General features: G+C 40.7%; 1 protein-coding gene across 1 annotated transcript in view; it reads right to left on the bottom strand.

The window, feature by feature from the left end:
- The window catches only part of dnah1 (dynein, axonemal, heavy chain 1), a 217,222-nt gene that overhangs the window by 120,499 nt on the left and 70,443 nt on the right, over positions 1–26,280 (bottom strand). Inside the window, exons 26-34 of the mRNA XM_055647806.1 lie at positions 23,715–23,855; positions 22,070–22,233; positions 18,730–18,843; positions 16,988–17,176; positions 16,627–16,732; positions 13,453–13,566; positions 11,469–11,618; positions 9,793–9,879; positions 5,113–5,299 (exon numbers count right to left, since the gene is read on the bottom strand). Coding sequence (XP_055503781.1) covers positions 5,113–5,299; positions 9,793–9,879; positions 11,469–11,618; positions 13,453–13,566; positions 16,627–16,732; positions 16,988–17,176; positions 18,730–18,843; positions 22,070–22,233; positions 23,715–23,855 — 1,252 coding nt within the window. The remainder of the gene's footprint in view (positions 1–5,112; positions 5,300–9,792; positions 9,880–11,468; positions 11,619–13,452; positions 13,567–16,626; positions 16,733–16,987; positions 17,177–18,729; positions 18,844–22,069; positions 22,234–23,714; positions 23,856–26,280) is intronic.

Raw genomic sequence — 26,280 nt, 5'->3', positions numbered from 1 at the left:
CTCTAAAGCATTTTGTTCTGGAGCAAAACTTAACAAAGTTTACATAGATGAAACATGCTCAACAGAATCTCCTCACCACAATTTATGGATGAGGGAAATGGATCTGTAATCAACGGAAACGGAATCCACAGCTAGCTATTTGAATTCAGAGGTATTTTAAATATTCAGGGCAAAACAAATAAATATTAAAGATTCCAGGATATTTTAATTGATCTCAGAGATCTCAGGAGATAGCTCAATGCCGAGATTGACGTTATTTCCCCAATCCAGGATAATTAATTTGACGTGGAATGAAGAGGATCAGGCACCATGATGCACACGCCAATTTTGGGAACATGTGAGTTATCCACCGTCCCTTTGGCGTTGCAATTTTTTTATAACACAGTGATTAAGCATATCATGCATATCTGCCATCCTGACGAGATTATTTTAAAATATGTAGGTACAATCCATCTGGACCAGGGATTTTATTCTCATCATCTTGTGCAATTTATGATGGATCCAACAATTTCTCCTATTCGTTCCTTATCAGAATTTGAAGAATCATTCTCACCAGGATGCTCCATTATTTCCACCTATATTCATTCCCATTCCCATGATACTTGATGCAATACCTATTTACTTCTTTCTCAAACACTCTTCTCATTTTGGACTTTTATTTCAGGATGCCAGCTTTGTGGCTACAATATGGAAGATGGTCAGATGGCCACTTTGATGTACACTCTGTTCAGCTCTCAAGTACAACTGTGCATTTCCAGTCACTGTCACTTTAATTCTTCATCACACTTCCGCTGAATTCTCAGACTTTGACCCTCAATGGTATGCAAAAGAAGTTTGAGGAACAGCACCTCATCTTCTCACTGAGCGCAATACAGCCTTCCAGATTTGATACTAAGTCATCAATTTCAGATAATCAGCAAGACGGCACAATGGTGCAGCTGGTAGAACAGCTGCCTCACAGCGCCGGAGACCCGGTTTTGATCCTGTCACCTCGGGTGCTGGCTGTGTTTCCACATTCTCCGTGTGACCACGTGGGTGCTTCTATTTCCTCCCCATCCGAAAGACATGCATATTTGTAGTTTAATAGGCCTCTGTAAATTGTTCCTGGTGTGTAGGGAGTTAATGAGACTTAGTGGGATAACATATAATCCGTTTCCATGCTGTTTCTCTCTAAACTAAACCAGTTCCTGTAGTTTTATTTCAGATTTTCAGAATACACAGTATTTTTCTTTGTTACTTTCAGATAATCTTTCTCCATTGAAACATCCTCATTTGTTTCTTTAGTTGCCCCTTTTCCACTCAATTACATTATATTATCATCCCTATTTGTCATTTACTCTTCCTTGTGTCACACAGTATTATAAATCTTCCCTTTGGTGCTTTATTCCTCTTTTCTTTTCCATGCATTTTAAAATAATTTATCTCTAACTTCCCCAAGTTTCAATCAAACTGAAATGTTAACTCAATTTCTCGCTGTTTAAATGCTGCCTAACAAAGGGCAGCCAATGGATTTTGTCTAGATTTAGACTTCTAGACATTAAGATGTTCAAAATGTACAGGGTATTCTATAAAATGGCACAGGAGGTAATAACACAAAATTAATGTTCATGGGATTGAAAGTAATATCAATGTTGACAGTCTGAGAATTGCCAGAAAATATTGAGAAATAATAAATTATCCATTTTCGAGATTGGGGACTAGAACAATAAAATATTATTACTATCAGTGCTCAGTTAGTTACAATCTATAGCAATGACTTAGCCAAAGAGACAAACCATGTCGTATCTCAGCTTTCTGAACATTTAAAGCAAGAAGTTAATTTTATCTGTTCAAAGAGAATAAGAAAAAACTATTTGATTCTGGGCATTGACAGGCTGCAATGAATAAGGTAATTTAAGAATCAATGTTTGGGTTGATGTCACTTACAATCATTATCAATGACATAAAGGAGGAGACTTTAGGGTTTATTTCCAGGTTTACTGATATCACGCCCAAGGAAATCCAAGAGGTGCCACTATTACATACTGAAAATGTCATCTTCACCCAGGCACAAAATGTTAACATGAAAATGAATTGTTATCACCCAAAAAGAGCCCAAAATCAGCAAATGGAAATCAGTACTGTGGACCCTCAGCAACAGTAGAATAGGATTCCATCACAAACTGCAGTCATTAGAAGTAAAATCTCCTTAAATATGAACACAGCTTTTTGTAGTACTCTAGATTTGATTTCTAGACACATAGGAGATTAGTGGGCAAAATTAGGGCACATGGTATTGGGGGTGGAGTGCTGACATGGATAGAAAATTGGTTGGCAGACAGGAAACAGAGAGTGGGGATTAACGGGTCCCTTTCAGAATGGCAGGCAGTGACTAGTGGGGTACCGCAAGGCTCGGTGCTGGGACCGCAGCTATTTACAATATACATCAATGATTTGGATGAAGGGCTTCAAAATAACATTAGCAAATTTGCAGATGACACAAAGCTGGGTGGCAGTGTGAACTGTGAGGAGGATGCTATGAGAATGCAGGGTGACTTGGACAGGTTGGGGGAGTGGGCGGATGCATGGCAGATGACGTTTAATGTGGAGAAATGTGAGGTTATCCACTTTGGTAGCAAAAACAGGAAGGCAGATTACTATCTAAATGGCGTCAAGTTGGGAAAAGGGGAAGTACAGTGGGATCTGGGGGTCCTTGTTCATTAGTCTATGAAAGTAAGCATGCAGGTACAGCAGGCAGTGAAGAAAGCGAATGGCATGTTGTCAAGTATAGGAGCAAAGAGGTCCTTCTGCAGTTGTACAGAGCCCTAGTGAGACCACACCTGGAGTATTGTGTGCTGTTTTGGTCCCCTAATTTGAGGAAGGACATTCTTGTTATTGAGGGAGTGCAACATAGGTTTACAAGGTTAATTCCCAGGATGGTGGGACTGTCATATGCTGAGAGAATGAAGCAGCTGGGCTTGTACACTCTGGAGTTTAGAAGGATGAGAGGATATCTTATTGAAACGTATAAGATTGTTAAGGGTTTGGACACACTGGAGGCAGGAAACCTGTTACTGATGTTGGGGGAGTCCAGGACCAGGGGAACATTTTAAGAATAAGGGGTAAGCCATTTAGAACGGAGTCGAGGAAACACTTTTTCTCACAGAGAGTTGTGAGTGTGTGGAATTCTCTGCCGCAGAGGGCAGTGGAGGCAGGTTCTCTGGGTGATTTCATGAGAGAGCTGGATAGGGCTCTTAAAAGATAGCGGAGTCAGGGGATATGGGGAAAAGGTAGGAACGGGGTACTGATTGGAGATGATCAGCCATAATCACATTGAAGGACCAATGGCCTACCCCTGCACCTATTGTCTATTGTCCATTGTCTATTGTCTATTTCACGGAACCAAGGCATTGAACCATTCCAATAAAGAACAATATTCCATTTTGTTTGCTAATTACTTGATGCACATGCAGTTTAATTTTCATGGTCAGGTAAAACCAGATTCCTTAATGCAAAGTAATCTGTGGTATCTCTATTTAAACAATATTTGCTTCTCTATTCCTTCTACCAACATGGATAATATCTGATTTCTCCACCTTCCAATTTTCCCCACATATATATCTATCTATATCCCTTTGCACAGACTCTGTCTCCTTCACTTACCTTGCTTTCCAAATTATCTCTGTAAAGTGAGCAAATGTGGCTACAATACACTCAAAGGTATTAGTTTAATCTATAAACAAATCAGTACCCACCATTCTGAAGCCTCTGCTAGTTACAGGTTAGCAACTTAAAAATTGGTTATGTGGCCTGAGTTTCTGCTTTCTGTGGATTAGCCAACTCTCTCCATTCTAGTGTACTATCCACAATGACATGACCTTACATCATGCAGCAAGCTGTTAAGTGGTGCTTTAACAAATGCCATTTTCTAATCTAAATACATTACATCCATCAGTTCCTCTTTGCCTAACCTGCTTGTTACACCTGAAATAATCCATTTGCTTAGATTAGCATATTCTAATATGGGGAATTGAATATTTTTTTGCATCAGATGTCACAGCAGAAGACACCAGAAACATACCTGAATTTAAGAGAGTCAGTAGTGGAGTGGGTATTACTAAGGAGAAGGTGCTTGGGAAGCGGAATGGTCTAAAGGTGGGTAAGCCAGCTGGACCAGATGGATTACACCTCAGTATGAGGTTTCCAAATACGTAGAAACACATGACAAAATAGGCCAAAGTCAGCATGGTTTTTTGAAGGGTAAATCTTGCCTGAGAAATCTGCTGGAATTCTTTGAGGAGGTAATATAGACAAAGGAATGTTAGTGTATTTTGTTTACTTGGGTTTTCAGAAAGTTTTTGATAAGGTGCCGCACATGAGCCTGCTAAAGAAGATGAGAGCCCATGGTATTAGAGGGAAGAGTCTAGCATGGATAGAGGCTGGCTGAATGGCAGAAGGCAAAGTGTGGGAATAAAGGGGGCTTTTTCTGGTTGGCAACCTGTGACGAGGTGTGTTCCACAAGGGTCAGAGCTGGGACCGCTACTCTTCACGTTTAATATCAATGACTTGAATGAGGGAATTGAAGGGTTTGTGGCCATGTTTGTAGATGATGCAAAGATAATTGTAGGGGCAGATTGTGTAGAGAAAGTAGGGACAGGTTGGGAGAATGGACAACAAAGTGGCAGATGGAATACATTTTTAGCAAAGTTTGGAGATGCATTTTGGTCATAGGAATAAAGCTTTAGACTATTTTATAAATGGGGAAATAATATTACTTCCCCTCCTCCTTCTGATGGGATCCTGCTAATGCTGGAGGACAGGGGGCATGACTACTTAAGGCTTCATCTCTAAAACATCTTGATATCCCCAGAATTGTTGCACCTCCAAGATTCTGAATTACTGTACACGACAGGTTCTGTTCCAACCGTCTAGTCAACAAACCTAGAAGTAACTGATGACCTTTTTAAATTATTTCGTTGTTCAGATGTGATTTCCTGAAAGATTATTGTAAAATACATATATACATGAATCAATTTTATAGGTCAGATTTCAATTGTATGTTGCATGATTACCGATACTCATGCTCTATGTGCAATCACTTTAAGGATATTTCTTCCTTGAAAAGTAACTAACCATTAACATCTTTCAGACTTTTCTTGCCGCATGTTCTGCGAATGGATTGCTCCAGAATGCCATAGTCAATGGCTTCTTCCTTAATCTTGGGGAAGAGATCAGACACAATCCCATTGAAGAGCTTGAGATCATCTTGCAAGAACTTGGGCACATTCACATCACGGATTGCTCTCAGACATATCAGCTCCTAAAACATAGCATAGCTGTTAGCTTAAATGATATGAGAATTTTTTTAGTATTTCTATTAGATCTAACTGCAGTTTATTTCTATTTGACTCCATGTCTTCTTTTCATTCTTGCTCCATGTTGGGGTTAGTAAATTGTGTATGTCAAAGCTAATGAGGGCCTACACTTCTTTGTGCACTCACATCTTGAATTGATATTAATACAGGTAAGTTTAAGTAAGTCCCATTCAGTCCAAAATTGCTAAACACTGTGATGTTGAATGAAAATTCTAAAACCTCAAAGGATGGACATTTATAAGGAACAGTAAGACTTGGCCTGTCCCTCTAACATCTCATATTAAGCAGCAAAAGAGGAGCATTGATGCGGGATAGGGATCAGACATTGGGGACATTTTATTATGTCAATGAGTCCATATGCCTTCGATTTAGCAATCACTAGACTAAGTGGGACCCGTTGGGTCTCATGTTCACATGGGAGGGCTGGTCCACCAACGCAATATTCCAACTCTCCACCAATTCCAATATTGGTGGCCAGTGGGGGGTGGGGGGGGGGGGGCTTTCTGGAGCGCTAGTATGGGTGTTGTGGGCCAAAGGGACTGGTTTCCAGAGGGCTAGTATGGACATTGTGGGCCAAATGGATTCTTGGGCTGGCAGCTCAGTCACTTAGGTTTGGTGGGCTGGCAGCTCAGTCACTCAGGCCTGGTGGGCTGGCAGCTCAGAAACTGGCAGAAATTCTGCCCAAAGCAGGTGAGAGACACTGTGAGAGAGAAGGGGGAGAGGGTTGAAAATCAATTTTAGACATTTTTCATCTTTTTCTGCAGATCACAATAATGAAAGAGGAAAGTCTATCCTGGCCTGGATCTCACAGGGAGACAATGAAGGGAGGGAGAAAAATACTGGGGTGAGGTTTAATACTTGCAGGGGGAATACTTACTGGTGGGCCGAAAGGCCTCCTCCTGGGCTAGTACAGGCTTGATGGGCTGAAGGGGCTCTTTAAAAAAAAAAGTGAAATCTCAGTGAAAAGCACTTTTTCTGGACTTTCCTGGCCTGGCTTGGGCCTTTTGGGTCAAAATGCTCCTCCTGGGTTAATACAGGGCAAAAAGGACTGGTTTCTCGGCTAATAAGGGCCTTGTGGGCCGAAATTAGTGGTTTCAGGCAGGCCAAACAATTCATTTCATTTCCATTTCATTTCAAGCACAGGGCAGACCAAACAGCTCATTGCATTTTCATTTCATTTACATTTCCATTGCAGTTTCAAGCACAGGGCAGGATGAATAGTTAATTGCATTTTCATTTAATTTCCATTGCCATTACAGATTCAAGCACAGTGCAGGCCGAACAGCTCATTGCATTTTCATTTCAATTCCTTTGCCATTGCAGTTTCAAGCACAGGGCAGGCCGAACAGCTCATTGCATTTTCATTTCACTTCCATTGCCATTGCAGTTTTAAGCAGAGGGCAGACCAAGCCAAACAGCTGATGGCATTTTCACGTCACTTCCATCACCATTGCAGTTTCAAACACAGGGCAGGCAAAGCCAAACAGTTCATTTCATTTTCACTTCACTTCCATTGCCATTGCAGTTTCAAGCACAGGGCAGGCCGAACATCTCATTGCATTTTTATTTCACTTCCATTGCCATTGCAGTTTCGAGCATAGGGCAGGCTGAACATCTAATTGCATTTTCATTTCACTTCCATTGCCATTGAAGTTTCAAGCACTGGGTAGTCCAAGCCAAACAGCTGATTACAATTTCACTTCATTTCCATTGCCATTGCAGTTTCAAGCGCAGGGCAGGTCAAGCCAAACAGCTCATTGCATTTTCACTTCACTTCCATTGCCATTGCAGTTTCAAGCACAGGGCAGGCCAAGCCAAACAGCTGATTGCATTTTCATCTCACTTCCATTGCCATTGCAGTTTCAAGCACAGGGCAGACCAAGCCAAACAGCTGTTTGCAATTTCACTTCATTTCCATTGTCATTGCAGTTTCAAGCACAGGGCAGACCAAGCCAAACAGCTGATTGCAATTTCACTTAATTTCCATTGCAATTGCAGTTTCAAAGACGGGGCAGACCGAACAGCTCATTGCATTTTCATTTAACTTCCATTGCCATTGCCGTTTCAAGCACAGGGCAGGCCGAATAGCTCATTGCATTTTCATTTCACTTCCATTGCAGTTTCAAACACAGGGCAGGCCAAACAGCTCATTGCATTTTCATTTCACTTCCATTGCCATTGCAGTTTCAAGCACAGGGCAGGCCAAACAGCTAATTGCATCTTCATTTCACTCCCATTGCCATTGCAGTTTCAAGCAAAGGGCAGGCCGAACAGCTGAGTGCATTTTCATTTCATTTTCATTGCCATTACAGTTTCAAGCACAGGGCAGGCCAAGCCAAACAGTTCATTGCATTTTCACTTCATTTCTATTGCCATTACAGTTTAAAGCACAGCGCAGGCCAAACAGCTCATTACATTTTCATTTCATTTCCATTGCAGTTTCAAGCACAGGGCAGGCCAAACAACTCATTTCATTTTCATTAAGGGCTAACAAATCATTTATTGCAAGTACATTGCAGACTCACAGTTCAGTTGATTCACAGCCTAGAATGAGAGTAGTGGCCTATCCCCACGATCTTGCAGAGTGACTGAGTCATGTTCACGCATCCGGGGTTTTATAGTTTTAAAACAACCTTGAGATCCTCTCGCCTGTCAATCACCGCGATGAAGATAACGCCCCACCCACCCCCCGCCCCGGAAGGGGCGTTACCTTCATCGCGTTGATTGACAGGCGAGAGGATCTCAAGGTTGTTTTAAACACTCATAATCTTTTTATTTTTCATCAGTAGGAAAAGTCCTCGGGGCCTGCTCAGTGGAGGAGGACTGTGAGTACAATGGCCAAAAATCATAGCAATATATGATAGCGTTTTTTCCAAAATCAATATACAGCGCAGACAGGAAGTGGTCAAGATGAGACTTTTAATTATATTGAATTGAATTGAATAACCTTTAATAATCCTAATAATATAGATGTATCCGACAGCCATGCACTAGGTTTCACAGAGCTCAGGAAACCGAGTAACCAAAGGGAATTAAGAACTGCATTTGAATGCACTCCAAACAGGGTTTGTGGGTCAGAACAAGCATTGTCATGATCCAAGCCTCCCAATGATTGAAATATCAAATCTCTGCCACCTACAATATGATCCAATCACAATGCAATCTCTCCTCTCCTGTTTTCATCTGAGGGCCTCTTGTTCAAAACCTTCTATGCATCAGCCACAAAAACCTCTGAATCTGGCTAGCTACTCATTGGGAAGTAGTGAAAATAATTCAAATGAGATTCTCATAATATATTCAGATTTCGCCTGCTTTGGGTCCCTGTCTGTTAAATTGTGTCCTGTTTTCTCCCTGCATGCTTGCCTGCAAATATCAAGGTGTGTCTGTCGAGTTGATAAGTCACAGCAATGTATAAAATTCCAAAGGGAAAAAGCAATAATACTGCAGGAAAGAAGAATTCACTCCATTCTGCGAATTAGCTTGTGAAGCCACAACCAATTAGTGTAGTATTGTTTTCATACATATTAGCTCAACATCTTTCTCCACAGTGACAATGTTCCCAATGAAAACACTTATTATGGAGAAAACCAATACTTTTCTCAACATTAATTAAAGCAATAACTTGTGACTAGATCTGGATTAGCTGGAACCCTAATTTAGCAATAATTAATAAGTAGATTTTTTTTTTTCTCAGCACCTTCTTCTTTTTTCAAATAATTCTGTTCAAAATGACGAGCCAATTTCAAGTCCTACCTCGTACATCTAAGATTAGGGCTCACATCTAATCATCTGAGGGTCTGCAGGGGCCATGCATCAAATATAAGACAGCTTTTGGATAGAATAGCCAACTTCAATATATTCCTAACTAGTTCAATATATTCTCATAATCTATTACTCAAAATGAAATTGATTCTGGATACCATTTACTCTTGTGTAATTTACTTCTTGAACATTTAATTCGAATTAAGAAATCTGGCTATGTGTTAATAATACATTGCTTTAAAAAATATATATACACATGACTATTTACAGACTGTGACGATTAAGTCATTTACGATTGTAAGGTATAATGTTTACCATACATTTTTTTCATAATATCTTTGGTATATCTTTATGAAATCTTTTTGCAATCACTATCTGTAATTTATGTGTATAATATGCTTGATTATTGTAAATTATTTTATGTACTGTATAATACATTGGCAATGTGTTATTCTAAATGCAACACGGTTGTTTTTCTTCATAAATATAAAAACATTATGGATTATTCCATGAATAACATACTGGCTGTCAAACAATCTAATTGCAGGACTGGATCTGTTATTCAATTTGAAATTCAGTTTAGTCAGCATTTCAATCGATAATATATTTTCAGCATTGGGACTGATGAAGTACTATTTTGTTTTAGGATCAAAACTCTATTCCATTAGCCCTTTACCTCATCCATATTAGGATTTTCTCTCTTCAGGTTCCCTGCTGCAGATATCACCGTTTTTACAGCTCTCATTCCAAAGTCATAGTGATCCTGAAGTAGAGACATTAATTAATAATCAAATTATATTTTATAAACCATATGGGTTTGTATTCAGGTTGTCAAGATGGAAGAAATATGGAACTAGTGAGAAGATACAAGGTCATTTTGACATTCCATTAAATCATTTTACCTACAATCTCTGAAACATTAAAGGTACAAAAATACAAAACAATAGTTGCTGAAAACGCTGGAAATATTTAGCCGCCAGACATCTTCAATAAGAAGCTCAGAATTAACATAGCCTATTCTGTTGAAATGTTACTGACCTGAAACATGAACTATTTCTAACAATAGCAGCTTCTTGAGTCTTTCCAGCACCTTTTTAAATTTTTATTTTAAATATTAGAATTTTATCAATAAACTGTGAAGGAAAACTCATAAATGGGAGAATGCAAAAGGGAAAAAGATTAATTCCCTCTTGTGTCTCAGGGGCTTAATGTCATGGGAGGAAAATATGAGCAAATAAAATGCATTAAAGATGACCACGCTCATTTTGCTGACCTTGTGTAATAAATTAGATAAATCAATATTTATCATGGTTTCAGGACAAAGATTGCTATGACCAGGGAAATCTGCAATGGCCACAAGCCAAAATAATACACGGTGATGAGTACAGGTTTCTCTAGTACAGGGTATTGTTATTTTTGTTTTAAATGCAGTGGATGAATATATGTAGCAAAATACATAGTTCAAAACATTGTTTAATTAGGAGGAAGAAGCAAGAACCACCTTTATTATGATGGGCTCAAATGTAAATGAAAGGTTACAAGAATTTCATGTCATATTTGTTCAGAAAACAAGAAAGACGATTTCTTCAGATAACCCAACATACTATTTGATATGGAGAGACCGTTCCCTCCGTAACTCCCTGGCCAATTTGTTCCTTCCCACCCAAACCACCCCCTTGCAACTGCAGGAAATTCTACACTTGTCGCTTTACCTCCCCCCTTGACGCCATTCAAGGACTGAAGCAGTCTTTCCAGGTGAGGCAGAGGTTCACCTGCGCCTCCTCCAACCTCATCTATTGCATCTGCTGCTCTAGGTGTCAACTGCTCTACATTGGTGAGACCAAGCGCAGGCCTGGCGATTGCTTCGCCCAACACCTCCGCACAGTTCGCATTAACCAACCTGATCTCCCGGTGGCTCAACACTTTAACTCCCGTTCTGAATCTGACCTTTCTGTCCTGGGCCTCCCCCATGGCCAGAGTGAGTCCCACCGCAAATTGGAGGAGCAACACCTCAAATTCTGCTTGGGTAGTTTACACCCCAGTGGTATGAACAGTGACTTCTCCAATTTCAGGCAGTCCTTGCTTTCACCCCTCCTTCCCCTCCCCTTCCCAGCTCTCCCACAGCCCCCCCCCCCCCCCCCCCCCCCCCCCCCCCACTCATCAGGCTGCAGAAGGGTCTCGACCCGAAACGTCACCTATTCCTTCGCTCCATAGATGCTGCCTCACCCGCTGAGTTTCTCCAGCATTTTTGTCCACATACTATTTGATATGGTTCAATAAAGAAAGACTAAAGATGTACTGAGTCGTTAAACTGCAATAATGGTATTTTTAATTTTTAAGTTGTTGATTTACCTGTGAGCTAAGTTGTTCACTGGATAGTTTGAAAGTTGTGGTGATTTTCTTTGCGAGAACTTTGGCATTGCTGAACCCAAAGGAGTACAGAGAAATCTCAGCTATCATGGCATAGTCAGGAACCATCATGGCTACAGGCCTGAACAAAGCCTGAACAAAACATCAGGAAATATTAATGTACAACAAATCAATGAACAGACAATCTAAATGCATGAACACTTGTGTCTAAGATAGGAATATGACTGTGCTTAATTAATAATTCTTCCTAACCTTTTCAGGAAGACAGGACAGGTAGCATGCAGTAGGGCAGTGAGGGCCCATAATAAAGGTAAAACATTTCCATTACTTATTATTGACTGATTATCAGGTCAGTATGTGAAATAAAATTTGGTCAGAAAAAGTCAATATTATATTTTCTATATTGTACAGTATGTTGTAACTTATTTACATTCATCAAGATCCCACAGAACTCAATAAGTGACCAGATCATATGGGTTTTATGCAGATGCTAACTGAGAGATAACATTGGCTAGACTTGATAAAATCCCTTGATCTTCTTTGAATAATGCAGGAGATTGTTTATAACCTTTGATGGTGGGCAGACTTCACTTTTCTGGCTCTTCAAAGAGATGGCTCCTCCGACTATAAAATACTTCCTCAAAACTGTATTGAAATACCTAGAGTCTTACGGCACGGAAACAGACTCTTTGGCCCAACCAGCTCATGCCGACCAAGATGCCCCAACTACACTAGTTCCACCTTCCCGTGATTGGGCCATAATCCCATGAACCTTTCCTATCTATGTACACTGTCCAAATGCCTTTTAAAAAGTGTTACCTGCCACAACCACCTCCTCTGGCAGCTTGTACCATAAATCAACCACCCTGTGTGTGAAAATGGTGCCTCTCAAGATCCTATTATATCTTTTCCCTCTCACCTTAAACCTACAGAATGTCCGCTGGTTCTTGATTCCCCTACTCTGGTTAAAAGACTCTGTGCATTTACCCTATCTATTCTCGTTATGATCTTATGCACCCCTATAAGATCATTCCCCATCCTCCTGTGCTTCAAGGAATAATATCCTATCCTGCTCGACCTCTCCCTGTATTTCAGGCCCTTAAGAACTGCCAACAACTCTGTAAATCTTCTCTGCATTCTTTCCAGTTAAAAATATCCTTCCTAAAGTAGGGTGACTAAAACTAACCTATCCTCTGAATGTTATTGAATGAGCTGATGCCACAATCTTCTAACCCAGATGCAGGCCTACATCCTCTGTACTAAAGCTGCCACTTTGTTACATTAAAAATGTTATATAAGTGTACATTTATCACTTTGATGAGTACATGTGTGCTAACAAGTAAATTGAATGTTATGAAAGGTTCAATGCAGAGGTGCACGGATGCCTCTAATGACATCACTGAAATCAACAAAATAAGAAAAAAAAGTAATACATTATTAAAAAAATATATGACACCAGCGAACAGTTATATAGCTTCTATTCCCATCAAAATTTTGAAAAAATTCATTCGAGTTCATTCAAGAGTTCTCCCGAGTTTGCCCTGATTCGAACTCGGAGATTTACGGTAATGGCCGCTCATAGGTATTTGGGGCTCTCGTGGACATTTTTCAACATGTTGAAAAATCTTCATGAATCTTCCCAAATCTTCCCGAGCTTACCGCGTTTCCCGAGTACCTGCCGTTAGTGTTACGAGCCGCTAAGAGACGTCCCCGAGCTCCGACGTACCCGCTACGTTCATTCTACGTGCTTACCATGAGTTTGATTTTTTTTTAAACTCGGGAGAGCTCTTGAATGAACTCGTACAGTGGGACAGGGCTAGGCACAAATTTGCTTACCGTATATTCTCACTTTAATTCACCTCTTCCTGCCAACATGCTGTACAATTTCTGCTTTTCATTCTGTTTCAAATAGTATGGGTGCACAAATTAAATTTGAAGAATACCCAGGCATTAAAGCATCGCCTACCTTAAGATTGTCAGGTAACTCTGTGCGACCAGCATAGCCAGGATTCATGGTAATGAATACAGCACAAGATGGTATCAGTGGAATTTCAATTCCTTCAAACATGAAACGTTCAACCTGTGATGAAAATCAGGGCAGTGAGGCAGATATCGAAGATAACAAAACTATGCAATCTTTCATTGCACTTCATGAAAATTAAACGCCCTTGTACACAAATCCACTACCATTCCCATATTTCTTCTCATATCCTCATTAACTATCCGCCACTTTATTCTACTGCCATCAAACTATTTTAGCAGTATTTTAAGTAGTCAGTAACCTACCAACCTACTCATCTTTGGGATATGGGAGGAAACCCATGTGTGAATTTTCCACACAGACTGGTCTGGAGATCAGGATGGAATTCCTGTCTGTGGGGCTTGTGAAGCAGCAACTCTAACTGCTGCATCAATGTGCTGCTGAATAATAGAATCTTACTTAAAATTGGATTGATAAATCCATTCATATGTTATCTGCACAATTAGCACACTTCAGTAAATTATAGCAGGCGTGCCTACACATAAAGCAACTGGGTATTTACAATACCTAATTAAAGTATTTTTTGTGATTTTCTGTAATAATTGTGTTTTCATGGATGACACAAGCTTTGATTAAGGCCTGCCCTTAACATGGCAGAATCCTGGTCTGTTTTATTGTAAGCTTCCAATGTGGCCACATTATTCTTCCAGAAAATATATCTGAAGACCATTCTTCTGCAAATTATGCCATTGTTTCATTTTTCCATGAGACGCTGACTACCACCATCCATCACCTGTTCACTAATTCTACGTTATCCCACTCGCATCCTACACACTAGGCGCAATTTACAGATTTAACCTAGAAACCTGCAAGTCTTTAGAATGTAGGAATAAACAGGAGCACCATGAGAAACCCCACACGGTCACAGGGAGAACTCTATAAGACCATAAGATACAAGAGCAGAATTTAGGCCATTCAACCGATTGAGTCTACTCCGCCATTCAATCATGCTGACCTATATTTCTCTCTCAACCCCATTCGTCTGCCTTTTCCCTGTAACCTTTGACACCCTTCCTAATCAAGACCCTCTCAATCTCTGTCTTAAAATTCTCAATGTATTAGCCTCCACAACAATCTGTGGCAATGAATTCCACATATTCACCACACTCTGGCTAAAACAAATTCCCCTAATCTCCATCTTGAAAGTACATCCTTTTATTCTGAGGCTGTGCCCTCTGTTTTTTTAGATTCTTCCATTACTGGAAACATCCTTTCCACATTATCCGTAGATTATCATTACCGGTACATCTTTCCTCAAATATGGGGCCGAAAACTGCTCACAATATTCCAAATCTGACCTTACCAGCACCTTATAGAGCCTCGGCATTATATCTCTGTTTTATATTCTTGCCCACTTGAAATGAATGCTGGCATTGCATTTTCCTTCCTTACCTCAACCTGCAAATTAACCTTTGAGAATCCCGTACCAGCACTCCAAAGTCCCTTTGTACCTCCGATGTCTTAATCCTCTCACCATTCAGAAGATAGTCTATGCCTTTATTCCTTCTACCGGAGTGCATGACGTACAATTTGCTATTCTGTATTCCATTTGCCACTTCTTTACGCACTCTCCCAACCCATCCATGTCCTTCTGCAGCTTCATCACTTCATCAACACTATCTGTCTTTCCACCTATCTTCGTATCGTCCGCAAACATGGCCACAAAACCATCAATTCCATCATCCAGATTGTTAACATATAACGTGAAAAGTAGTGCACCCAACAACAACCTTTGCAGAACACCACTAGTCACTGACAGCCAATCAGAAAAGGCCCCCTTATTCCCAATCCTTTGCTTTCTGTCAGTTAGCCAATCCTCTATCCATGCTAGTATCTTGCCTCTGACTATCTTGCCATGTGCTGCTATCTTGTTTAACAGACTCGCGTGCAGAACCTTATCAAAGACCTTTTGAAAATCCAAGTAGCCAACATCCACTGACTCTCCTGTTAGTTATCCCCTCAAAATAACTCCAACAGATTTATCAGGCAAGAAATCCGCTTAACAAAACCATGCTGATTTTAGCCTATTTTGTCATGTTTTTCCAAGTACCCTGAAACCTCATCCTTAATAATGAAATCTAAAATTTTACCATCCATAGAAGTTAGACGAACTGGCCTATAATTTTCTCACACTTATGTCCTGTAACTCCACACAGATTGTACCCAAAGTCAGGATCAAACCTTATTAATTTTTGAAAATTTGTTTTGCAACCTTTTCTGAATTTACCTTTGTCAGTTTTTTCTCAGATTTTCAAGGTTAGGAGTGGGGGCGGATCCGGATCCGCAATGGCCGTGAGCCCCAGGCTGAGATCGGCGATCGTTTGCCTGCTTCTGCCTCTGTTTGAGGTGAGACGTTGCGCCGCGCCAGGGTCTTGGGCCTGTCCCACTTTGGCCGTCAGTTACGCGACAGGCCGGAGGCGCGAGAAGATTTAGTTCAGGACGAAGTCCACACTCCTCCACACAACTCCATTGATGCGCCCGTCCCGCGCTACCCATGTGCTATCCACACGCTACCCACATGCTAGCAGGTCGTGTAAATGGCGCGCGAATGACAGCCAAGTGGGACAGGCCCTTTATTCATTGTTGCTTGTTATCCGACTTCCTCTATGACCAATGCCTGACACCAACTGATGTAGGAATTGATATTTTGTTTCTGTCCACAAAATCCAGATGAGTTTCAAAAAATAAGATTGCTTCCCAATTTGTTGTATTTCTTAGAATAACAATTCATTTCTGCAAGTCTGATTCTTTCCATTTGTATGCACCTAATAGGTTTCAGTTTATTTATATATATATTCTCTCATATTCATAAATATCGGCTCTATTTAGTTTTAATAACATTTAATATATAGAACAAAGCAATATATAATCCTTATTCTGTAACAAATTGTACTTAACATAATTATGGATTAACACTGGGTGGGCTAGATACTATTTATGTTGATTTTAGTAGCATTTGCTCACTATGATTCAATGAACAATCCTAATTCTAATTTGCTTGAGGGGTATAATTGAGCTTGATTCTTCACTTACACCAGTCCGAAAATGAAGATGTTGTCAGAAAATAACAAAAGCATCAGGGAGTAGATTCAAGCTCACCCGTTGTTGCTGCGCTTTCTGAATGGTTGTGATCTGTTGTGCCACCACAGATAAAACTTCAATATCAATTCGATTAAATTCATCAAAACAAGCCCAGGCTCCAGAGCTGAAAAACCCCAGAGAGAAGTTATTAGTCAGAAACTTGAACATATTTGATAAATTCTACCCCGTCCCTGTCCATGATTGTAAACTTCGATGAGTGATCAATAAATACATCCATACCTCTTACCTTCTCGAACTTTGCTAATGAATTTCTTTGCAGCATATACATGCTTTGTATTCTAAGGAAATTATATTTAAATATATTTAGCTATTCACTATGTGGAGTATTGGGAATACCATAGCACATCTTATTCCTTACCTGGCCAAACCTTTAAAGAATTTGCCCATTGCTAAGAAGTCAAGTTGGTCAGAGCAGTTGAAAACCACTGTCTGAATCGCAAGAGCTTTACCCAAATCTTTGGTAGTTTCTGTTTTCCCTGTGCCGGCAGGCCCAGCTGGTGCTCCACCAAACTTCAGATGGAGAGCACCGGTTAATGTGAGGTAGCATCTGAAAACATGTAGAATTAAAAAAATGCTGATATTCAATAAAATGAATTTTTAAATAATTTAAAGAACAATAGTCAAGTGATAATTGAATTACTCAAAAATTAATTCTTCTTTATGAAAGAAGGAAATAGGAGACATTTAATTTTCCTGTATGACACAATGGAACTTTGCCAAGTTCAAAGACTCGGTTGCTCGTTAAGATAAACCCAAATTGGCGTTGTCAATAGACAGTTATCAACATATTTCTTGATAAAACTGGTGACAATCGAGGTACATTCATTCAGACTGGTGTGAACTTGAACTTGTTGCAGTCCTCTGACTCAAACCAGTTCTGAAATAGACACTCTACCTCTGCTGACTACTGCTGTATACTTTTTTCATTGGTGCCTTGCATTTCCAACTCTGTAGCCTGGTAGCAACACTGACAGATGATCAGACTGACGAAGGTGAGGGCAATGGATCGAACAATAGGTAGTATAGCAGTGATCAAGGGTATTAACATCCCTCATGGCTAGGAGACGTGCTGATGGTACGTGGGGATTACAATTAGATTGATTGAAGTGAACAACAATGATGAACAAGGCTTCAGGATTCCGTGTTGCAAGAGTTCAAGAGCGGAATCAAAACATGGAGGGAACCGGGGGACACAATTTCTTTTGGCGGCCTCGCGTGCATGCGCACACTCACACACACACTCGCGAGGCTTCGGAGGCTCAGTCCAGCGCTAAATGCAGCTCAACTCTGCCTGTCTCACCGGGTTAACTACAGCCCTGTCTGGACTGACGGGATACCAGCGCTGCTTCTCCATGCTGGCCATATATTTCCCGCAAGTCCAGGCAGGTTCACCTGGCGGGACAGGCAGCGTTCAGCTGGGTTTAGCGCTGTTTCTCTGCGCTGGATGTGGGCCTGGGGGTACAGTTCGCGTCTGACTCCCGATCTCTCTGGCCACCCGTGGGGGAGGGGGGGCACTCGGGACAGCGCCGGAGACCCGGCCGGGATCGATCCTGCCTGCGGATGAGGCGCAGGTCTGTGCCATGTCTCCCTCCTCCAATCGCCACGCTCTATCCTCAGTCCCACCACGCCCCCCCCCCACTCCAATCATCGCGCCCTCGATCATCAGTCCCACCCACACTGCCTCGCGGAAAGCAGAGATTTTAAAATCAGGATCACAAAAGCTTGGGGGGGGGGGATGTCCCCCACCTCTCAAAACATGGGGGGGACGTGTCCCCTTTGCCCCCACCCGAGATAATAATCTGAGACAGAATTATTTCTGATTTTGAAAAACAACCAAAGTTATTCGATGAAGAAAATTATTGTTTCAATGGTGACTTGCTTGAGCAGTAATGATAGAATTTTTTACCAGAATGCTATGTTATAAAATTAACAGGAACGCAATTTTACCATTTTATCTGTCTGAGGAAAGGTCCCAATGCAAAATGTTGCCTGTCCATTTTATCCAGAGATGCTGCCTTACCCACAGAGTTATTCCAGCATTTTGTGTCTATCTTTGGTATGAACCAGCATCTGCAGTTTCTTTGTACTACACCATTTTACCTGTCTGTGAGTGGGGTGATGACCAGACGACCAGTGTTTCCTAAGTATTCATAGCCATAGAGAAACTCAGCATTCACTGCACATACACGAAGATCGTCCCTTGCCCAATAGTATCTGAAAGATAATTTTTCATGCTTTAACACCCATGTCTGCCACACATTGCAGAATCCATTCACTTATTAAACCAGTTTCATTAATTGCTCAGATTGAGAAAAAGGCTGAATGGATATTCATCTACTTTTCTTTCATACATACACTGTGAATTGCTGCTTCCCAACAAACAAAATCACACAATCCCCAATGGGAGAATGTATTCTACTGAATTATCCAAAGTCATTCTAATAAAATCAGGTGTCCATATTTAGCGTTAGGTGGAGAAACATTTAACTGAGAGCCTCACATTGCAAGAAATACACAGATTTGGAATTTTTTAACATTGTTTGTTACACTAAGCACACATAAATAGGTACCAAAGGGAAGATCTCCACACCTTTGCCTTTGGGAACAAGTTCTGGAAATTGCAGAATATAATGCAGGAAGATTAGTTGAAACGATAGAGGATTATTGGAACTAATTTGGTGGAATTGATGCATTAGCATGATGCATTAGAGAGGAGGTACAGGCGCCCAGAGGATTGAGAGACAAATGTTCGTGATATTGGCCTATTAGTGTGTAATCAATAACTAGCATTCAGGGTTCTCACTTAACTTTTTTTCCCTGTTGCCAGCCGGGCAACCTAGGCAGCTTTTTAGGTTGCCAAATGACAGTTTAGGTGATCATTTAAGACGGCTTGCATGACGCGTGCATTAATGTGCTTGGACGAAGTGCGTAGTTACCAGTCGGAATTATGCTCAATTATAATACAGTATCTCAACTCTTTTTACACATTGTAATTAATGCAATTTCTATTATTTCTTTCCACTTCCAAACAAAAATGTGGTTAGATTAGATGTGGTCAGCGTATGATCAACCTGTGTCAATAAATCCTGGACCATGGTAACATATATGCTTAACCATGCACACTACAGATTATTGCAAGCATGTTTTCTGTGAAGGACCGAAAATTATCATGACATGGCCATAGCATGGGTCGTTATTGCTATTGGTACAGAAACACTCTCGTTTCCCACATAATTTATGCACAACAAAATATACAGGTTGCAAGGAAATTTCTAAAGGCATTTTATAATAATAGCTGTTAAAACCGACTATACCCATCTGACAGGTTAAACATCACACTAACTGACAAGAGATGGCCAAAGGACATAACTGCAGTAAATGTTCTTTTGGTAATATGTTTAAAAGTGTCAAAACGTCACATTACCGGACATTCAGATTAGATGTATGTGCTATGAACAGCAATGAAGATACCCAGTTTGCACGCACCAGATTTTAAAAAAAAATTGATAAATGCTGTTTCCATCATTCCCACTTCAGAATTAACGTTAGAATTTCAACTGAAATATCTACTGACCAAGTTTGTGATGTATATGACAGACAGTAGAAGTAAAACCTGGATAAATCCAGCATATAGTTGTGAATGTTGCTCATTAAATAACTACAGTACTGATAATCCATATTAAGAGCATTGATTTTCCGTTAAAATGAATTCTGTAATAACGTGTCAACGGTAGCAGTGACAATCTAACACTGTGGTTTTAATCTTTCACGAGTTCACGATTTAATTAATCCATCTTTATGGATTAAAACAAATAATAATATTGGGAATTAAAACACATTTGATAGCATTCCGTTAGGGGGAGGAGGAGGGGGAGGGGGAGAGGGAGAGGGAACGAGAGAGCGAGAGCGAGAGAGAGAGAGGTCAGCGCTCATCGGACAGGAACGGCACAATCGCCCCGCTGCCTTGGCTTGGCCGTCCCTGTCCACCGCCAATTGCCGCCGCCAAAGGGGAGGCAGTTGGGATTTCCTCGCCACTGCCTCCCCTCGTCCGCCAGCCAACTGGAAGGTGCGGGGCTGAGCGGACGAGGGGAGGCAGTGGCGATTATTAAGTTTGGGTATGATGGGCATAATTTCAAGGATTAAAAATGAAATAAAATTCAGAAATGTGGTAAACAGTGAGGAGAATAGCAACAGAGTTCATAGCATCTTGGTCATATCAATTCTTCTGCAGAACCAGATGGAAATGCACTTAATATTAATACCTACAATATTATTCTTCTCTTTGACAATGTGCTACTTCTTAATATTGTTTAAGAGGTAACTGGTGTACCCCTTCTGCACAATGGTTACGATGGTACAAGATTATTTATCTATCTTGTCTGTCTGTCTGTCTGTCTGTCTGTCTGTCTGTCTTCTATCTATTACAAAACCTCTCATCTTGTTTGTATTTGTTTCTATGTTTGCCGGTTTGTAGCTTGTACCTATATTTGCGCAAAAACGCTGCGCCATAGTGCTACAATTTTGGCCCACCTTACTCACCATTGTCACCAAATTATGAGAGGGATAGACAGAGTTGACGTGGATAAGCTTTTTCCATTGAGAGTAGGGAAGATTCAAACAAGGGGACATGATTTGAGAATGATGGAACAAAGGTTTAGGGGTAACATGAGGGGGAACTTCTTTACTCAGAGAGTGGTAGCTGTGTGGAATCAGCTTCCAGTGGAAGTGGTGGAGGCAGGTTCGATTTTATAATTTAAAAATAAATTGGATAGGTATATGGACGGGAAAGGAATGGAGGGTTATGGTCTGAGTGCAGGTAGATGGGATTAAGTGAGAATAAGTGTTCGGCACGGACTAGAAGGGCCGAGATGGCCTGTTTCTGTGCTGTAATTGTTATATGGTTAGTAGGCGTATCGTCTTCGGACTCTTTCGGTTCATTGGCGTTTCGGGCTTGTTTCTATCCGGTTCTTTGGCTTCGGCTTCTTTGCTTCGGCTTCTTGTCTGTTGGCGCCGCGTCCGCACACGTTCGAGCCACAACCGCCATTCACTGTGATCGTGGCTGATCATCCACATTCAGTACCCCGTTCCTGCCGCCTCACCATATCCCCTGAATCCGCTAACTTTAAGAGCTCGACCTAACTCTCTCTTGAAAGCATCTAGAGAATTTGCCTCCACTGTCTTCTGAGGCAGAGAATTCCACAGATTCACAACTCTCTGGGTAAAAAGTTTTTCCTCATCTCTGTTCTAAATGGCTACCCCTTATTCTTAAACTGTGGCCCCTGGTTCTGGACTCCCCCAACATCGGGAACATCATTACAAAAGGGTTCTATCATTATATGACTTTTAATTGGGAAAGTAGATGGATAATCTTTACATTGTTACAATACTGTTTTCTCTTGCATATCATCCAGTCCTTTCCACTGATAAAGCAGGCTGTTACCTGAGCTGGCTGATCCACTCAAAGTCATTCTCACTTTGAACATGTTCCTCCAGCAGGTTAGCCACAACATCCTTGGCATGGACTTCAATCACAATCAATGCTGATAGTATTGTTCTTTGCATTCTTGTCAATTTCCCTCGCACAAGTGTCACCAAATCATTCAGCTTTTATTCAAAATAAAAGGATATTAGAAAGTGATTAAAAAGAAAAACTTGCATTCATCATTATTTATTGTTAGATAGTCCAACAACACATCGGCCCCACACCACACAGATCAAATAAACTTGTTTTAATGATGCTTAATTCAAGAGTTTAAATTGTCACTCCATTCATCACCCATGCTCGATGGACGTAGTGAGCATGATTCACAAAGTGCTTGCTAATTATCCATCCTAACTTCTTGAACAGCACTTCTCAATCCTTGATCCCAACCTTTCAAATGTAAGAGGCTCAATGTAGGGGCTCAGAGGGAAGGTGGGTGTGAGGAGTGGTGGGACGGTTAGGAGAAGTAGCACCCAGCTCTCCACCACTACACTACGCCTTACACCCCCCTCCCTTCCAAACCCCTAGCATCCCCTCACAGTACCTCCACTGAGCCTCCTTCCACCCTTCTGCCCCCCTCTGACAGGTTGCCTCCCCGTCCTTGCCCCTGTCAGCTTTTCAACATCCCTCCCCCACCCGCCCACATGGTCTCTCCCTCCCTCTTTCTGATGCAGAACGGTCAGTCTACAGCAGAGGGCTAACCTATGTACTCCTAGGCCCAAACAAAAACCTCCTCACCAGTATCCACCTATTACCTTCCAGGTCCCTCCTTTCTTGCTCCCTCTCCCTACAATTAGTTTGAAGAAGAGACCCAACTCGAAACATCACCTATCAGTGTTCTCCAGAGATGCAACTTGACTCACTGAGCTACTCCAGCACTTTGTGTCTTTTTTGGTGGAGCAGCATCTGCAGTTCCTTATTTCTATATTACACACTACCTGCACTGAACACATTGATCAGGTTAATTATAACGCATCACCAAAATTAGTCCACAAACATACTAATTACAGCCCACGCTTTCTAGCGGTCACTTACTTAGCACGTGCTATCATCTCTGAGCTTCTCTATTAAAATCTCACTGCCATATTTAGTTCCCTCTGACATTGGCTGATCGCAGAAATTACATCATCATGTCAGAATTGCAATTAAGATGACTAACATAGAGTTGACTTTTGCACCCACACAAACAGGCATCCTAGATTTCTCTAGTTATGGATCAGCCCCTTCTCGTTGGTTGGGCTTTCTGATGGAATACTATAAAATGCCTGGGATAGAGAAAGTAGAATCTTTGTGGGTAATTCTTGGTAGGATGATGGATGTAGAGGAGCACCCTGTATGAATCCAGACACTGTCATTCAGAATAGTTGTAAGGCTGGACATAAATAGTTGGAAAGGAAAGTCAAGAAAGTATAGATGCTGGAAATTTAAAATAAAGTAGAAAAAGGTAGAAACATTCAGCAGATCAGCACACCAGAGTTGAGAAAAAATTGAGTTAATATTTCTAGATGTCCCTTCGTTTTAACTGGGAAGGAAAGAAAACAAGTCAACATCAAGCTGCAGGGAGATTGGGATGAGGGCGAGGTCTTGATGTTGCCATACTAACCTGACTGGCAAGCTTTGGGAACAGTCTGCTCTTTAGATCTCCAATTTGTAATGCTTCTGCTACCTCCATGGTCCAGAAGGTTTGGCAGCCTGCAATAACAACCTGGCCAGGCCAGATCAAAACCCATTCTGTACGAAGAGTCTACAAAAATCAGAATAATGTCGTTTATGTAGTATGCATTATGAAATTAAATATCCGAAGGTCCCAACTAACAGAATGGAAAATTGATTTAACAGTTAAACAGATCTTTGATTTTAACAATTCTGCAAATATTTTTTTCACAAGTAAATAGACAATCTATGGAAGGGGTTTTATAGGGAAACAAAAGAAGCTAATAGTAGTTATCTATGTGAATTTGATTTATTTTGAAAATAATATTCAGGAATATAATATGCTAGCAATGAGATATGACATTGTCTTAAAAAATAAATTATTTATTCATAGAAATTAACAGTTTTGATTGTAATAGGTAACATTAGGTATGCCCTATATGTATGCCTATTTTGTAACAGTCTGAGGAAGGGTACTGACCCGAAATGTTGCCTATCCATTTTCTCCAGGATGCTGCCTGATCATCTGGGTTGTTCCAGCACTTTGTGCCCTTTTTCCATCTATCACTTGCTTGGCTTTGTCCCACCCCCACCTATCTTCCATCTTACTCAGACTTACAAAATAGGCATACATCTTTCTCCTCTCTCCCTCCCCGCCCCCCTGCCCCCCTCCCCACCACTACAATCAGTCTGAAGAAGTGCCCTGACCCGAAACGTCGCTCCCCAGTGTTCTCTGTAGATGCTGCCTGATCTGCTGAGTTACTGCAGCACATTGTGTCTTTTTTTGTTAACCAACGTCACAGTTCCTTGAGTCTTCTGTCATGTTTCACCTTATCTCTCTACAAGTATCCTACTTAGGACATGAGAGACATTACCTGAGGTTTCTACAGTCCATTGAACTATAGGTTGCTTTCAACACCCAAAATGTCAAGGGAAATGAACCAGGTATGGATTCATAATAAAAGAACATAAAGAACTGAAAAGAACTATAAGAATCAAAGGTGCAAATAATTATCTTTTGTGCCCATTCTATTTATATAATCTAACACCTTCATGACTTTGCACGTGGAATTGAATTGACAGTGAAAAGATGGAAAATAGGAGAGATTTTGTAACTTCAGATACTTTCTTGAGTTCAACACACTGAACCTCGTTAACTTGATTATCTTTACTAACCAAAACTGAGGCTCTGCAGTAATTTGACAAGAAGTTGTAATCTCACACATATAATCTCGTGCATTTCTGTAAATGGCTGAGAAGATAAGCCGTTTACATAAGATATGACAAAACTGGTCATATCAATAGTACAGAGGAAAGCAGCAGGCTTTTGCATCGGGAACTACAATAGAGGTAGCAGTGTCACCCAGATGCGGTCCGACCTGGAGTGGGAAACGCTGGAAACAAGAAGGGCAAGGAACAGACTAGCCATGTTGTACAAGATTCAAAAGGGGATCGTGGGCATAACTGCAGATAGATACATAACATACTCAACAGAAATGAGAACAAGAAAGAGAAATGAAATGCAAATAGAAACCCCATTCGCCAGGACAGATAATCATAATAACTCATTCTTTGTAAGAACCTTAAGGGAATGGAATAAACTAGACACCAATATAGTCAAATCACCTTCACTGGACAGTTTTAAGGGGGCACGTTAGTACAAACAGCACTGACTACAAATTCAGAAGGTTCGGAAGGCTCAGAAGGAAGCATTGTATATAAAATGTGATTGAACATTGAAATGTTATTCAGTCACGCCTTATAGTGTGAATCATAGCTAAATTATGCAATAAAGTACACTACATTTCTGAATTGATGTGAAAGTGTAACATTGGGAAGTGAGGCCACTACATCTCTTGCCATTTTAGATATACTTTATCCAAATGAGAAAGACAAAAACTTATTAGTTTGTAATTCTCTATTAGTTCTCTCAAGAACTATGACTGGCCCAGCTATCTATTAATTTAATATGTTGATTGAGAAACCCTTTTTGGCTGGAACTTATAATAATTACATTGACTTTTTTGGCTAAAAGTCATTCCATCGTTTAATTATGGAATAATTCTAGGAAAATGTTTGATGATTCTCTTCTGGGCGTATCAAACCGACAACTTGCTGGCATTTCTTCACATAATATCAAAATGGTACATTGGACATGTCATGTGTCTTTAGCACCACGAAATACAGAATGCACTGAAAGTCTTTTACCCAGATGTCTGATCTCCCTCCGCCCCTGGATTCAACATTGAGTGTAGGGGTATTCAGTAACTTACCAAGCCTCGGAGCTGAATACGCAATATCTTCCCCCTCACCTTTATGCCAGCCATTGTTGATATATTTAGAATGTGCTAACTAATCAGTGTTAATGTTTCAGGCTGACACCAGTTATGTCTTAAGCAGCAAAGGGGAGGATAGGAATAATAAAGGGAATGTCTGTGCAATGTCCCACATCTCGGCAATTTAAAAACATGTTTATTTTTATCTTTCCCAGTTCTTATGAAAAGTTATCAAAATGT

This window comes from Leucoraja erinacea, chromosome 16, assembly GCF_028641065.1.
Source record: "Leucoraja erinacea ecotype New England chromosome 16, Leri_hhj_1, whole genome shotgun sequence".
NCBI lineage: Eukaryota > Metazoa > Chordata > Chondrichthyes > Rajiformes > Rajidae > Leucoraja > Leucoraja erinaceus.
The sequence above is the reverse complement of the archived record's forward strand: the minus strand, read 5'-3'. Positions and strand labels throughout refer to the sequence as shown.